The sequence below is a fragment of the Thamnophis elegans genome, chromosome 6, assembly GCF_009769535.1.
Source record: "Thamnophis elegans isolate rThaEle1 chromosome 6, rThaEle1.pri, whole genome shotgun sequence".
Taxonomy (NCBI): domain Eukaryota; kingdom Metazoa; phylum Chordata; class Lepidosauria; order Squamata; family Colubridae; genus Thamnophis; species Thamnophis elegans.
This window is the reverse complement of record NC_045546.1, coordinates 52,947,537-52,964,639: the sequence shown is the minus strand read 5'-3', so window position 1 is coordinate 52,964,639 and position 17,103 is coordinate 52,947,537. Positions and strand designations below refer to the sequence as shown.

Here is a 17,103-nt window from a genome sequence, read left to right as displayed (position 1 = left end):
GAGGTCTCCCTTCTTGAGCAATTATTGCGGGATGAAGGATCTTTGGCTTCAGCGCCTACTGATAGCCTGAACTGAGCTGAATCTACAAATGGCACTAGACGAGGCTAGGGTATCAGAAATGTCTGATAAGTCTCAAGCCGAGATCCAGAGGTTCCTGGCGTCCTCCGCCCCTGCCAGCCAGTCGATCGCTGTGCACCACGACAATGAGGTGGACAGAGTTGACATGTACAAAGAGGAGACTGATGTGAGTTGGTTAAGAATGTCTGCAGACAGGAAGAAGTGGGGGGAACTTCCCTCAGAATTCCTGTGACGGCTGTGTCTGGCAGCCATACTAGGGCTTGCTGTAACTTTAGATCAGTTATCTGCCAATGATGTGGCAAAAAGGGACACCTGGCCAGGGTATGCAGGTCACATTTTCCCTCAAAAGAGCAATTTTTTGAGTGACCTAGGGTCAAGAGAACATCTATCTGTCCCTTTAAGCCGCACGAAGATTGTTTTGCAATCTCCTGAGAGCTACCGCAACCTGAAGTATCTATCAGTCAAGTGAACTCAGACAAGAAAATTTACCTCAGGGTACTCCTGAAAGGAGCACCCTGTAAGATGGAAGTGGACACCAGCTCCGTGCGTTCTATCATGTCCTGGAGCACCCTTAAATGTTTAATTCCAATCGTTTCAAAGAAACAACTATTTTCCTGTTCCATCAAACTTTGAGACTATCAAGGCAATTCCATTCCCTTTGTGGGAAGTGGTAATTTCAAGGTGCCCACCCCTCAATTTCAGGGTTGTTTGCCTCTCATCATTGTATAGGGCTGCCTGCCTACACTGCTTGTCCTGGACTGGTTCACCTCTCTGAGGCTTGCCATGGAAACTGTACATTTAGATTCAGAGATTGAATCTGTATAATACAATATATGCTATCAAAGTATCTGTTATATGCTCAGTGATAAATGAAATCCCCCAAAAGATTAACGGATTATCAAAATAATTGCAAGAGTTGAAACTTTGTTTTTCAAATTATTTATTTTTTAACTGTTTCTTTGTAGGTGTGTGGATGTTTCAAAAGGTTATGATTTAGAAATAATATATTCAGTATGAAAGACCAATCTAAATAAAGAATATAAGTGGTAGAAACAAACATTTAATGTTCAAGGTGTTTTGAAATAACATTGACTATGAAAATTACATTCAATATTAATTACAATTTTATACAGCACCTATTTACCATAATGCTCCACTCTCCTTTGCCAATCATTTTAAATATGTAATTACATCCCATTTCTTTTTGCCATAAATCATTGTCTAAGATACTCGGTTATCAGTCATTTTAAAACAATAGTATCAAATCAAAACTTAATCTATATCATGATTACTTGGAAAACATGCATTTCAATAATAGCAGTATTTCCAAAACCAGACAATATTGATTTCAATTTTTTGGGTGGAAAAAACCTCCTTTTAATTTTTACAAATAACTCAAAGCAGCAAATGTATCCAACACAACCTTTCTCATCCCATTTTCCCAACAACAACAACCCAGTGAGGTGGGCTGGGCTGAGTGTGAGTGACTGGCCCAAGGTCACCCAGGTGGCTTTCATGGCTAAGGCAGAATTATAATTCATGGTCTCCAGCTTTCTAGCCTGATGCTTTAATCACTAGACCAAACTGGTTCTCAATGTGCTATCAATCTCACATTGCTGTGCAGCTACAAGTTGTGCACAGTAAATCTACTGAAATATAATAGAGACCCAAGGATGCTAAATCCAACTGGTCAGGTATATTTTCAATTAATTGAAATACATTTTGTTAGACAGGATGTGGGAAAATGGGCCCTGAAGAAACAAAGGCAATATACTATTTGTGAGATTGAATGAAATTAAACAATGTAGCAGCAAATGACCTCCTGCAGTCATCAAGCATCATTATAGCAAAGGTGATCTACCTAAATAAACAATTAAGGGCAAATGAAATTGAAAGTTATAAAGTCATAAATATAGCCCCTGAGTTAAGTTCAAAGTGGGTGGAGGAGAAAACAGAAGAGAGGGGGGAAAAGTAGGTTTTGTGGTGGATATAATGGAAGAATAAGTTACAATGTATTTGGGATACTAAACTTCAAATTTAGAGAATTAAATTAGATTTGGGAATTATATGTATTGTAAAACAGCTAATATTAGCTGCGCTTCCTCAGAATAAACAAAGAGCAAGGGAACATGTGAGATTCTCCTGTGATACAACTGGCATTGGAAACAAAGACTTCTATTTTCCCTGAGAGCTAGCAACATTGTCAAAGATTTTGGAAAAGTTTAAATGTCCACGTGACAGGAAACACAAAGTATTATACAGCAGTATCTGTTATACAGTGGAATATATAACTTTGATCAAAAACATTTAGAAAGGCGTAAGTATACATTCATAATGATAAAGTAAGTTTAATTAAAGTATATTTGTTTAAGTTTACAAAATACATAAATAATTTTCAATATTAAAATAAGTACCTCTTTACATCATACATCAGGTGTTAAGTTCTAGACATTTAATGAAAAGCAAAACTAAATGAAAAAGGTGCTATTATCTGACATTTAACAAATTCAGCAAAGGTATTTAAATGTTTACCTAAATGGGAAACAGAAATATTCACATTATTTTTTGCCCAGCGTATATTATTTGAGAAATTCAAAGTGCTAATCATCACAGGTAGAGAAAGAACAGTAACATAAAAAAAAGTACAATTAAATACTAAAAGCATTTAAACAACAGAATAATAGTTTTTGAATATATACATTCTTTGCTTTGTTATCTATGTTTTTCTACTTGCGTGGCATCTTTGACCTTCTTCTTATCCTTGATTCAGCCTCATGTATTGCAAATCTTGTGCAAAAACCTACCTAGAACAAGAGCCATTCTTTTTCAAAAAGAATCTTTAACTACAAAATGATTTGCTTCCAGTCTTATATATGTAGTCCTCAACTTACAACAGCTTGCTTAGAGACTGTTCAAAGTTACGATACTGAAAAAAAGTGATTTATGACTGTTTTTCACACTTACAACCATTGCAACATCCCCATAGTCACGTGATCAAAATTCAGACACTTGGCAACCAACTCATATTTATGACGGTTGCAGTGTCGGGATCATGTTATTACCTTTTGCGATCCTGATGAGCAAAATCAATGGGGAAGCGAGATTCACTTAAGAACTATGTTACCCCCTTAACAACTTCATGATTCACTTAACAAGAGAGGCCAGAAAGGTCGCAAAATTAACTTAACAAATGTTTCAGCAACAGAAATTTTAGGCTTAATAGAGGTCACAAGTCAAGGACTGCCTCTATAATACTTTCAGCAAATGTACATTTTTTGCACAAGAATGTTTCAGCATAAAACTCTGAACAGGTTTGGAAATAGGTACTTAAAATGCAGCATAATAATCTATACATACTATACATATATACTTGTCTATAGGAACTGTACAGTTCTTAGATATACATTTTTTTATATTCTTATTGGCCTATTACAATTAAGTATCATTTTATCAAATGGTAAAAGGCAACAATGGCTTTAAATTAGTTAAAACTTCCAAGTAAAATTTCCCTCCAGTTTTAGAATGGTTATTCATAAAATTCATGGAAACATAAAGACAAATCTTAAAAATATTTACTGAAAAAGCATCTATCATTGAGTTTGGTGAAGCTTACTTGCAGAAAAATTGTTTTTGCTTACAGTCATAGGCCTAACACTGAATTGGAAAGGATTATGGCAATGTGGGGTTGAAATAGGATAGAGGGAATTTCATGGGATCCACAGGCTATGAGTCAACTACCTATAGAGAGTAAGGATGACCTTGCTGGAATTTACGCATAATCTGTTATCTAGCCAAAATGAGTTGAAGCATTATTAAGGCAAGAATAAGACAATGTTTTGAAGCACCTCAGGCAAACTAATTCACAAAACAATCTAACTGGCAAGATTCTGCCATTATAGCTAATCTCAATAAAAGTAGGAAGTTTTACTATTCTGTGGAATTGATTTTCTGGCAAGGTCCACTTAGGGCTGATCAATCTTGCAAATGTGTTTTCTGACTTTGGGGCCAGAAAAACATGAGTAATGTAACTGCAAATTTGTTTTAATAAGTTGCTATGCAGAACTTGGTTAGAGCAGAATTAAATTGACTTTAGAAGAATTTATCTTTTGAGAAATATAGACTGTTGTATTTCCTGATAGAAGGGGTTTTTTTACATTGAAAGTCAAATCTGCATTCATAAACAAGCATCTCAATTAAACTATTATTTTAATTGAAAAATAATGATTCTTCATTTTAACTTAAGCTAATTTGTTTTGGTAAAGCAAGGGAAAGTTGCATGTTACTTCAAGCATTTCACATTTTAGCAAAATGAAACCTGATGATTATAAGAACTGAACAGATATCTTACAATGATTCCATATTATCTATAAAATCATGCTCAACATATTCTTCCAACAGCTTCAAAATTCTTGTTCCACTGCTGGTGGGATAGGTGTTTTTAAAAGACTTGGAGTTGCATGTATTTAGTAATCTGCCACTTTGAGTTTTAAAAGCAGAGTTTAATGTATTAAAGAATGGAATTAATTGTGTGATATTTGATACAGAATGAATATCCAAAAGAGGAAAATCACAATTTTTTGTTGGCTCATCACTGATATTTTGTTCCTAAAAAAATAAATAAAAATGAATTGTTAATATGCATTTGCATGGAAGTATTTAATATCAATTAAATGTAAAGTATTTAATATACATACATACATATACACACTATTTCTGCTTGATCATAGACATTTTCAAGAGTCTATTTTATGTTATAGATAATATTTTTCCATATTTTGGAAATTCAAAACATTGTAGGATTACAAGAGAATTCACAAGAAGTATGTCTTTAGAAACATGTTCCACAATCACAGGAAAAACCAAGTAGTGGAATAAGAATGAAGTTGGATAAACCACAGTTTATGCTACACTCAATCTGAAATCACAAACAGATCTAATGTGTAAGCAATCTGTGTAGCCCACAACAACCTGAGATAGGTATGTAGAAATGTTAAATACATTTCCACAGTAATAGATATGCAAATTTTAGAAAACAACAGAATAAAATAAAAGTGTTTTCTTACTCTGTCTTGTTAAAATATTGTCCAAAGTAGCACAATCCATATTTTCTCCAATATAAACTGATGCTTCAAAATGCGCAAAATATATTTATTTTGCATTAAGTATGAATAACTTTGCTTATTTTATATGAATTGGACATGCACTATGTTAACTGTATCATGTACTAGTTAATTAACTTGAATTGGATCCCATAGAAGGATTACTAGACTTTGCCTTCCAATATATATACAAATGTTGCTGAGCAATGTTGCTGAATTGAAGAAGCTCTGTTCAATACATGAGAATATTGTTCAAACTGTCTTGGGTTCATTTGAGCAGCATAAATATTGATTTACAAATATTATTTGATAAGGAAACTATGGAGTTTCAGGATAAGAAAGACATTTAATAAAGATAGTACTTGCCCCATATTTTAGCTTCAATAAATCCATGATTCTAGCAACATGAGGCTTGCATTCCTGGTGACTTTCCATTACATCTGAAACCGTGCTGAAACTCTGCATGTCCACCTCTGGAACAAAGGCCCACCTATACCTAAAAACAGACATTATGTAAGATATGAAATCTAACACACTCTTTATTTTTTTATCATGTCCATTAACAGAAAAAATTATCCAATTCTAAAATGCTGGTTATCTCATTTGCTCCACAGCACAAAGTCTTTAAACCTAAATGCTGTTTAAATTTGCCTACATATGTTTGTTACTTTTGTCATTTTTGCCATTTTTGCCTTCATTTTCTTAAACCAGAAATTTTCTTCTAAAAACCTGAAGAGGAAAAAATACAACTTTATTGCTACATCTATTGCTACATTACATATTTGTTATTTTTAACCTTTTTATAACTATATTTGAGTTTAACTTATTTTTTTTTGCAATATAATCTGTATTTTTTATGCATTTAAATACATATTTAAGGTAACAGGTTTCACCAGATTCTGGAAGTGAGAGAAAATATTAGATTTAATAAACTAATGGAGTGGCATAGCTAGGCAGTAGAAAGAGAGATGCAATCAGATCATGTTGAGATCATCTCCAAATACTCTACTATTTTGCTAAGAATAAAAATATAACACTTACATTTGAAACAACTGCATCTTGTCAGATGGAAAAGAAAGTGCTGTGTCTAAGAATTTACAGGCAGATAAATACAAGGTTAATTCATTTTGGTGTATGTCTCCATGTAACCGAGCATTGCCATTTGATGATGCTTTCTGTCTGCTCATTTTTTTGTTGTTTCTGTGAGATTCATAAAAGGTAATATCAAAGACTGAAGAACAGACCTGGTGACTTTTTTAAAAAAATGTGAACACTTAACAATTAATTAAACCTTTTCATACAAGAGTACAAATACAAATGCACCTGGAATTTCAAAAAGAAGAAACTGCTGAGAGTTAATTTTATTGGAACTTAGCTAAAACAGCTAAGAAATTTCCATTTTAAAATTTACCATTTCTATTTTAAATGTAACAATCCTTTCTTTTCCAAACCAGCCACCAAAATGGGTATTATATTCCATGTAATTTCAAGAGGGCTAGAAACAGAATTGTTCTACTAGCCCTGACATTGCATGACAACAGCTTTTCAAAAATATTTCTTGCACTAATAAAGGAGAATATTTGTAGCTCAGGGTTGACATGAAGGATCCTTGATGCTCTCTGAGCTTGCTTGTTTTCTTGCAGATGTTTCATTATCCAACATCATCAGTGCTAGTAATGAGTGTGGTTTGCTGTCAGTTTCTGGGGTCTTGTCCTGTCAGTGTTGGTGGGGGTGATCTTAGAGATTCTTTGATTGGACTGTTTACTGTTGGCTGCTTGGCAGTTTCTTGATTGGGGTATTGTTACTTGATTGTTTTTGATGTTAACCTTGGAGTTAATCTATGATCAGAGGTGGATTGCTCCCGGTTTGGCCGAACTGGTAGTGGCAGTGGCGGAAGGCTCTGCCCACCCACCAGGATGCTTCTGCGCATGCGCATGAGCAAACCAGTAGTAAAACCTACCACTGCCTATGATGATCTGGGTGGTGATTTCTGGTGGAAAAGTGCTTGAATCTTTTTGTTCCTTTTTGGGCTGGGTGACTGTCTCTTTTGCATAGTCTATAGATATTGTTAATGAAGTCTAAAATCTTGATCCAGAAACTGAACATTAGACATTGTTTTTTTCTGTGGTATATTATTCCTCTGCATGGCCTGTATTTTACTACTGCTGAACTGTAGTTTAATACTAAAATAATAGAACTATTTCCAGTAACAATCCTCAACATACCATTAACTATCAGATTGCTCAACTTACTTATTTTTTGTTTTTCTTTGTTAAGTGTATTAGAAAAAAAAACTTACTTTGCTGGTTCATCTGTTAGATCTTCCTCTAACTGTATAAATGTTTGAATCTGTATAATCAGGGAAATGGAAGAGAAAAGAGAAAAATATATTAGTAAATATTTATTTCTTTAAAATATCACTCATTCTATTATTATTATTATTATTATTATTATTATTATTATTCTGCTATTAATTATTATTCTTACCAGTTCTGTCACCATGATTGGCCATAAAGAGGTTAGGTGTTGAGGGGAAATTCTCAATAAAAGTACCCTGAAAAAAAGGAACATCTGGGCACCTACTGAAGAAGTGTGTCCAACACGTAGGTTTTCAGTCAACCGCTCTTAGAAAAAAAATTACAACAGAGAAAGAAAGAAAGAGGGTAAATTAATAGTGTAATCTATTTTATATGCTGCTGACTTTCTTAACTCATTATGGCTTACTGAAATACAGAAAAAATATCCAGACTATTAAAAACTCAAGTATGAAAACTTAGTACTTATAAACAACAATACCAGTAAGTGTACTGAAATAGAAAAGTACTGAAATGTAAGTGGTTTGGTTACCATCATTCTGATTTATTAGTTAGTGTAGTGTTGGTGAACCTTTTCGGCTCTCTGTGACGAAACAGGAGCATGTGCACATGAGCGTATGCCAGAAACTGGAAGAGCATGCTGATGATCTTCCATTTTCTGGCATGTATGTGCACTGTGACCACCCGGTCTTCCAGTTTATGGTGGACATGCGTGCAGTTGACCAGTGTGCATATGTGCGCTGGAAATGAAAGATCATTTTCCCGATGTGCGCTGCTCTTCAGGTTTCCGGCGTTCCCAAGTGCGTGAAGACCAGCTGGCTGATGCGCTAAAACCCAGAGCAACAGGCGACAGCTCGTGTGCCTGGAGAGAAGGCTCTGTGTGCCACTTCCGGCACGCTTGCCATAGGTTCACCATCACAGATTTAGTGTATATATTTCCTTTCTCTTCAAACAAGCATTGAAACTTTTTAAAATCAAAACTCCCTCTGGCTAAGATAAAGACTGAATTGTCAACAAAACTGATGCTATAAGTGAGTTTAGAGACTCAAATTGATGCTGAGTTGTATAAGCAAAACTAGAGCACCAGGGGCATAGTAATCCAGAGGAAGCAAAGATTTCTTCAAAATGAGATGAGTATACAGAAGTTACACAGGTTTTGCCTTTACATGCCCATGTCTCCAAAAGTTGTGTGAGTTATGGTTTTGCTTCATGATGCCTGCTTTGTCATTCCCACCCACATTTTTGCCTACCTATACCTGTCAGACAAAGTTTATTTTTTGTATCTCAATGAAAGGCTCAGATGATGTCATGGGGTTGCCAAGTGATCCACAAACAAAAGTTCCAATATTTATTGAGTAATGGCCATGACTCTACAATTTAACTAATATAATGTTAAGTCATTAGTGAATTGAGTGTGGTTAGCCCATCCTACTGTAGAACTGCAAAGGTCAATCATCTCCCTTACTCTAATAGATAGAGTACTTACTCTCCTTTTTAATTATGGAGAATAATGAATATAGGTAGTCTTTGACTTACGACCACAATTGAGCCCAAAGTTTCTGTTGCTCAATGAAATATTTATTAAGTGAATTTTGGCCCATTTTACAATCTTTCTTGTCTCAGTTGTTAAGTGAATCACTGCAGTTGGTAAGTTAGTAACCCAGTTGTTAAGTGAATTGTGCTTCTCCATTGGCTTTGTGTTGGAATCCATAACCGTGTGCAGGGCAGTTACGGCTGCCTGAAAACACAGACACAGGGATGGATCGTACCAGGATATGCATAACATTCCTTTTAGCAATATGTATAGCATTCCTTTTAATTAACGTACAGAGCTGTACCAGACTACGAGCTAAGATACACTGGCGTCCACTGTTCCCTCTAAGGTGCGCGCTTGCACGGCCGCTCACATGGCTGCAATACCCCGCACAGTAGTTTCTAATTGCTGCGCAGAGGCACGTGAGGCACGTTAGGTATCTGGACACGAACTACAGAGCGATCGCAATCAAAACCTCCTCCAGCTAAACCTTTTCTACTGCAGTACATTGCCGCCCGACTTCAGGCTTCTCTAATCAGTGTAGGTTGAAAAGAAAAAAGGGAAAGGGGAGCTTAAAGATTTAAAACACTGGAGCAAATGCTTCAGAGGCAACAGTTTTCACGGGGAATTAGAACAGTCAGAGAGCCCTGCCTGGAGTTTTGCTTCCCCCCCCCCCCCTTCAGACCTGCTGCGAGATCGGCTAATTTACTATTGCCTAGGCTGGCTCTCCCCGGTTACATTTAGCAAAAATGTAGCTCTTTTGAGCTCTTTTTCTCCCTCCTCGCTTCTCGGGGCTCTACCAATGGGGGAGCAAAGCCCAGCGCCAGGCTTTGGGCTAACACAGGGGTCTGCAAAGTTGGCTGTTTTAAGACTGGTGGACTTCAACTCTCAAAATTCTGGAAGTTGAAGTCCACCAGTCTTAAAAGAGCCAGCTTTGCAGATCCCTTGGCTAACATGATTGATGCCCTTGGAGTTGGAAAGAGGCGAGAGAGCCTGGTCACATGAGTCATGACACGACATCAACTTTGTGACCACATTGCTGAGTAATAAAAATTCCAGTCCCACGTTGTAATGAAGGAGTACCTATATTTGATAACTCATTGGGATTTTCAAAGTCATTGAGAATATTTTTGCTTTTAATCTAATTAAACTTCCTATCTGTCAGTTTAAAATAGTGACTTCCATAGAGCAAACTAAAATCACTACTTTATAAACAAAAGGAAGGTGTTTTTTTCTCTTATTTGGTTATGGTAGAGCCATTTTAACAATCTATTTATATTTGCAAGTAGTATACAGTTTAGAAATTAGTTTTGCAGTAGTAGTAGGTTACTGAAACCCTCTGTACAGAGAGGAGCAAATTCCCACAAATTTTTAAACAATCAACAAGCATTGTTGAACATGCAGGCAATAAATCCTTGAGTTTACAAATTAATGATGGAAGAAAACTCTTAGATGTGAATCAGACTTTAATTATGGTGATTTTAATAATTTTACTCATTTAAAATAGCAAATTGCATATAATACATTCACAGAAGCATACAGTGTATAGACAACTTTTGCAATTGAATGTTAACTCATTAAAATGAAGTATATCAAGTGAAATTCATTAAAATGAAGTATATCAAACATTTACTATTTTAATATTAGTGGTATTAAGTGCCATTTATATATTCATTTCAAAGCCCTTTTTTATTTAATCCAAAATGAATTTGAAAAGATAATTGTAATAATTGATAAACCCTAACCCTATAGGTACATCATCAGTCAGTGCTGATGTCAAAACGTAAAGCTGGAGTAAATGTTGTTACGAAGAAAAAGTGCAGCTGGAAGTTTAAACTAGAATGGTTGGGACTCAGGCATGAAAATGTGCCGCTCAAACACTATACTTTTCCGCCCACACTGAAAAAAAATTAGAGGGAACATTGCTGGAGTCTGGAATGTATCAATTAGCAAGCACCTCAAACGGACACAGGAATGTGGGCCACGCGTGTATTCCTCATCTCTTCCCCCACCTTTCTCCCCACCACCTTTCCCCCCCCACCTTTCTCCTGAGGTTTCTGCCACACTGCAACATTATTATTGAACTTAGTTAATCATGTGTCTCTTGATGTAATTGTATACACCTTGTCTTTGTTTGCACCTAATAAAAGAGGACTGCGAGGTATTTTTGAAGCCCTCATCCCGAGAAAGCATTTGTCCGGTGTCTTTCTTCTCATTCGGCCAAGAGCATGAGCGGCCCATCGGAAGCCCAAAGCCGCAACTGGTGACCCCGATGTGATCGCTGATCGAGCTCGTCGCCTCATTCGTCTCATCTCTTGGCACCTCCGTGCTCACCGGCGAAGGAACGCCTCTTGCATACCAGGACCGGCCGTCGTGGACGGAGCATCCTCCCAGAATCGTGAGTATGGGGGCAGAATTCTCTAAGCCTCAGGTTGCGCACCTCCACGAATTTAGACAATTGACCAAGTCCTCAATATTAATTTTAAAAAACAATGGGAATATTCTCCCGATCCCTTCGAAAAAAGATCTTATTAACCTTCTCAAGTACATTTATCAAAATTATCCCACATATCCTGAGAAGGGCTCAATTTGAACAACCATTTGGGTAAAATTAGGGAAGTATTTTCATGAGCCCCCAAGGGCACCACCGAGAATACTTTCCACTTGGCGGATCGTCATGGAATGCTTACAAGTTCATGAAAAAGCCATGACGGGGGGACCGGACCCCCCCGCCATATTTGGAAACCTCTTCGCTAAATTCACCGCCTGAACCCAAGGCTTCCTCCTCTCTTGTGCGCATGTCCCTGTTGCCCACAGCCCCTGAAGCTCCTCAGCATTCAGAAATGCTACCGGCTTCTTCTGTGACGCCCTTTCGTGAGGGTGCCATAGCTGCAGCCTTAAGGGAAGGTTTTCAAGAAGGGGACATCCCTTTAGAAGACGCTTCTGCCTGTTTTCCGGTTGAGATGATCCCTGATCCGAACAATCCAGGGCAGATGATTCCAAATCATGTGCCGATTCCTTACAAGATTATCAAGGATCTTAAGTCTGCCGTCTCCTTGTATGGGATCACTTCTCCGTATGCACAAGGGATGTTTGCTACCACAGCTAATACTTTCACTATGACCTTAGAAGACTGGAAAATATTGTGTGGTATGATGTTGACCCCTTCCCAATATTCCATTTGGTTGTCTCAATATGCTCATGAAATTCAAAAAGCCATTCACAGGGGTTTACCTGCTCTTGTGACCGATGCCCATTTGTATGGCACAGGTGCCTTTCTCACAGCCCAACAGCAAGTTACTTCTCCGGTGGCTGCTTTTACTATAATTTCTCAAGCAGCCATGGTGGCCCTGAAAAAGGTGGATGATGTGTCGGCCGCCCCACTAAAATCTTTTTCTAAAATTATACAGGGCCCGAATCAGACATACTCTGACTTTGTCGACAACCTTCAAAAGGCATTGGTGCATCAAATTGAAAATGCTGATGCCCAAGATGAATTGCTCATGAAATTGGCTTATGAACATGCTAATTCAGATTGTCAACGGGTTCTGCCCTCTCTCGTGAGCAAACCCGGAGCCACCATTGCCGACTACCTGACGGCTTGCCGGGTGGTTGGCACCAACACCTATAACATGGAAACCTTGGCCATGGCCATTCAGGGAGCTTCCCGGAATAATCCTAAATCAGGCAACTGTTTTAACTGCGGGAAGCCTGGCCATTTTCGATCTCAGTGCCGAGCACCCGGGGGCGGGGCCACTGCCGCAAGCTCTCGCCCACCGTGGCCAAAAACAGTCTGTCCTCGTTGTAAAAGAGGATTTCATTGGGCAAATCAATGTCGCACAAACCCCATGCCCAAACCTGACTCAGTCGGGAAACTAATCCTGGGGCATTCAGCCAGCCCCACACAAAAGGCTGATGCTGCTATGTCTGCTTCTTATTTTCCTTCTTATTTCAATCTCTTGGCAAATGAATCTATTGATGCTCCAATGCCTGGCTCTTCTTATTTTCTTCCGGTGATCCCGGCTACTTCTATTTCATTACCCCCTACGATGCCTCTTTTAGTTTTTCCTCATCGTGATTTCATATCTCAAGGGGTTCTCGCTACTCCCTTTCTTACTAACTCTTCTGATTTCTCTTCTGTTGCTTTAATTTTTATTCCTAATGTTCCGATGCATGTTCCCAAGGGATCCCTGGTGGCCACGGCCATTCCGGTACCCCTTGAGATGGACCCAGATGATTACCATGGCGGCCATGAAGCCATGGCAATAGAACAAACAATGAAACATGCCTGCCCATCAGCTAAATATCAAATTAAGGGCCACTCCTTTCTTGGTATTTTAGATACTGGAGCGGACGTTTCGGTCATCCGTGAGGAGGAGTGGCCATCTGATTGGCCTACTGAAGCGTCTCCCGCAGTCCGCGGTGTAGGCGGCGTCCAAACGGCAAAAATCAGTAAGCATTGGCTACCAGTTGCTTCTTTTGATTCTTCTGTAGTAGCTCACATCAAACCTGTCATTTTGCCCCTCCATATGAATTTGTGGGACCGTGATCTCATGCACCAATTCAATGCCAAAACTAATCTTGCAGTAACTGCTTTCCACTTTGTTTGTCATGTTTTCTCCTATCTTGCTTTCTGATCCTTTGCGATTAACTTTGAAAACTGAAACCCCTGTCTGGGTCGATCATTGGCCATTGACCCAGGAGAAGCTTAAGGCTTTAACAGAACTAGTGCAGGAACAATTACAAAAAGGACACATTGAGCCGTCCCTGAGCCCGTATAACACCCTGGTGTTTGTTATAAAAAAGAAATCTGGTAAATGGCGTTTCTTGCATGATTTGCGGGTTGTTAATAAAATTCTCCAACCCATGGGGGCGCTGCAGTGTGGCCTCCCCAATCCAAACTTGATTCCCCAAGAGTGGGATCTCATGGTCATTGATTTAAAAGATGCCTTTTTTTCTATACCACTCCATGAGAATGATCGCCAATTGTTTGCATTTACCGTCCCAGAATTTAATAATTCCAAACCCGCTTCTCACTATCAATGGACGGTCCTGCCTCAGGGAATGCTCAATAGTCCCACCATGTGTCAATATTTTGTAGATAAAACCTTGCAGCCGTATCGGATGGCACACCCTCAATTTTAGTTTACCACTATATGGATGATATCTTGGTTGCAGCATGTGGACCCCCAGGTACAGTTTTAGCAACATTATCTTTTCTGACTAACCTTCTCCATAAAAATGGCCTGCATATAGCTCCAGAGAAGGTTCAAACAGTACAACCTTTTTTGTACCTGGGTCATAAGCTTTTGGCTTCTCATGCTGCGCCTGCACTGCCAAAATTGCACTTGCCACTCACTCCCACATTAGTTCAGTTGCAGCAATATTTGGGCTCTATTAACTGGGCACGCCCATATATGGGGCTCACAACCCCTCAACTGGCTCAGTTGTTTTCTGCATTAACAATGGAAAAAACCCTGCGGATATTATTAAATTAGATGAAACACATTAGCAAGTGTTAAAAGAAGTAAATGCGGCCCTCGCTCAAAATTGGGTGGATCGTCTTCAGGACAACACCCCCTTAGCTTTCATTATATGTAACACTCTTGGGCTCCCAACGGGGGCCGTGGTGCAAAAAACCTCAAAATTATTAATTATTGAATGGGTACACTTGTCTCACACCCCAAAATTCACTGTTTCTCAGAAACCTGCTCTTTTTGCAGCCCTAATTACAAAAGCCGGTGTCAGAACAAAGTTGTTGGCCGGAATTGAACCTTCCACGATTTTTGTCCCTTGTTCTTTATCGACTTGGGAGACTTTACTTGCTAGCTCAGAAAACCTTCAATTCGCACTCACCGACTGGCCAGGTGAGATTTCTTGCCATGCACCTCCTGACCCTAGATTGGCTCTTTTGAAAACTGTTCCTCTGCAATGGCACACTCCATATTCCCCTAGCCCGCTTCCTCAGGCTATGACTATTTTTGCCGACGGAAGCAAAACGTATGGAGCCTATGCCTGGTAGCAGGATGGCCGGTGGTATACCAAAATTACCCCCCCGCAGACTTCCGCTCAGCGTGCGGAGCTTGCTGCCCCCATTTTGGCTTTTTCTACCTTTCCAAATAAACCCTTCAACTTGATTTTGGATAGCCTCTATGTAACTCAGATTGTCAAATCAATCTATGAGGCCTATCTTTCTCCCTCATTGGAACCACAATTACTCTCGCTCTTTTTATCTTCTCAAAAGTTAATTTCTGCCCGCACCCATTTTTTTTCATGTTTCCCATATCTGAAGTCATCAGCCTTTCCCTGGGCCTCTCCAGGAAGGCAATGATGTGTCTGATGCCGCGGCAGCGGCTGCTACCAACTCTTCCCTTTTAACTTTGACAGCTCCCACCCCATGGGAGAGTCATTCCTATTTTCACCAAAACAAGAAAGCGCTCATGCAACAATTTGGCATTACTGCAAATGAGGCCTCTGCCATTGTTCAGCAGTGCCCTACCTGTAGCCAGCAGGCAAACTCTCTCCCTATGGGGGTAAACCCCGGGGGGACAGAGTGTTGCCAAATTTGGCAAATGGATGTTACCCAATATCCTCCATTTGCCCCTTGGAAATATTTACATGTTTCCATTGATACGTATTCGGGCTACATTATGGCATCCCCCCAAAGGGGCGAAGCCACCAAACACGTTATTAATCATTGTATTTGGACCTTTACATCGCTGGGATGCCCAAAAGAATTAAAAACAGACAATGGCCCCGCATACACTAGTATGGCATTTGCCACTTTTTGTAACCAATGGGGCATTGTACATAAATTTGGCATTCCTTATAACAGCCAGGCGTTGGCTGAGCGTGCCAACCAGACATTAAAACATGCCCTGGACAGATATATTGGCAATAGGGGAAAAACGCCCCCTGGTCTCCCAGCAGTGCAAAACACGATTGTCCGTCAGTCCCCAAACGAGGAAGAGCTTGTGGAGGTTGCTTCCTGGCCTGACCAGGAAAACAGGCCTGGACACCCTCCACCGTATGAGATTGCGGAAGCTGTTTCCTGCCCCAACCAGGAAAACGGGGTAGGACACCCTCCACCGTATTCGCCACCAGAAGGATGTCCCTTATTTCGAAGAAAGCCTCCAGGTTATCCCCTGTCGCTGTGGCAGGAGTTCATGAAACCCATAAGTTGTAGAACTTTCTCGTATCATTCTGTTATTTTTTCATTGTGTGGCATAGTTGTAGTATTGATTATATTTTTAGTACACTTTGAAGCTTCCCATCGTGCTTCTTACAAGATACAGGAACCATTACATGTACCTACTGGGTCTCTCACACATAGGATGAAAAGGTTAGCTCCTTCTCATGGTCTGCACACTCGGATGGCATACAACTTGTGGATGTGTTTGGCAGAACAGGCAAACGTATCAAACTTTTGCCTAAGCGAAGCTGTGGACATGAACATGTTATTGGGGAATTGTTTAATACCAGTTTGCACGCCTCCTTCCGTCATTTTAAATGACACCCAACTGGCCATGTTTAAGAAAGGAGAGGAAGTTAATTACGGCGACTCTCTGATGTGGGGCCCTATCACAAGGGTGCTCCCAGCTGATGCCATGTCTCTCACCACACCCTTTGAAGTCAGCGGACACAACGTTACATGTGCACACATTAAAAATTGTACTGCTTCTCTCACACAATCTTATATGCCTACGGGAATCTTTCCCGCCAACTGTTCCACTTACGAGAACATTTCCTATAATTGGGCTCACGTTCTGCTTCCTGCTGGATGGTTTTTCACATGTGGTCAAAAAACCTTTAATTATATACCTGCTAATCTGTCGGATACACGTTGCTGTCTGAGTCATCTTACTGCAGTTCTACCGACCAAGCAGGACCTCAGTCCACGGCCACGGAGGTCGTTGGTAGTCCTTGATGAATCATGTGACAGCTCGATTAATCTTTTTAATGAGGCTGAATATCTTTCCCTTGCTATATCTATAGTTGGCGTTCCGGCATTAGCAATGCACAACCACAGGACAGCCCACCGTATCGCCTGTTCCCTTGCAAAAACCATCAATTTCAC

General features: G+C 39.4%; 1 protein-coding gene across 3 annotated transcripts in view; it reads right to left on the bottom strand.

The window, feature by feature from the left end:
• Nucleotides 1-3,511: 3,511 nt before the first annotated feature.
• Nucleotides 3,512-17,103, bottom strand: part of DOP1B (DOP1 leucine zipper like protein B) — a 69,922-nt gene continuing 56,330 nt past the window's right edge. For all 3 annotated transcript variants that reach the window (XM_032219139.1, XM_032219137.1, XM_032219138.1), the window contains exons 33-37: nucleotides 7,665-7,801; nucleotides 7,477-7,526; nucleotides 6,219-6,377; nucleotides 5,544-5,673; nucleotides 3,512-4,683 (exon numbers count right to left, since the gene is read on the bottom strand). In XM_032219139.1, coding sequence (XP_032075030.1) covers nucleotides 4,423-4,683; nucleotides 5,544-5,673; nucleotides 6,219-6,377; nucleotides 7,477-7,526; nucleotides 7,665-7,801 — 737 coding nt within the window. In that variant the 3' untranslated portion in view covers nucleotides 3,512-4,422. The remainder of the gene's footprint in view (nucleotides 4,684-5,543; nucleotides 5,674-6,218; nucleotides 6,378-7,476; nucleotides 7,527-7,664; nucleotides 7,802-17,103) is intronic.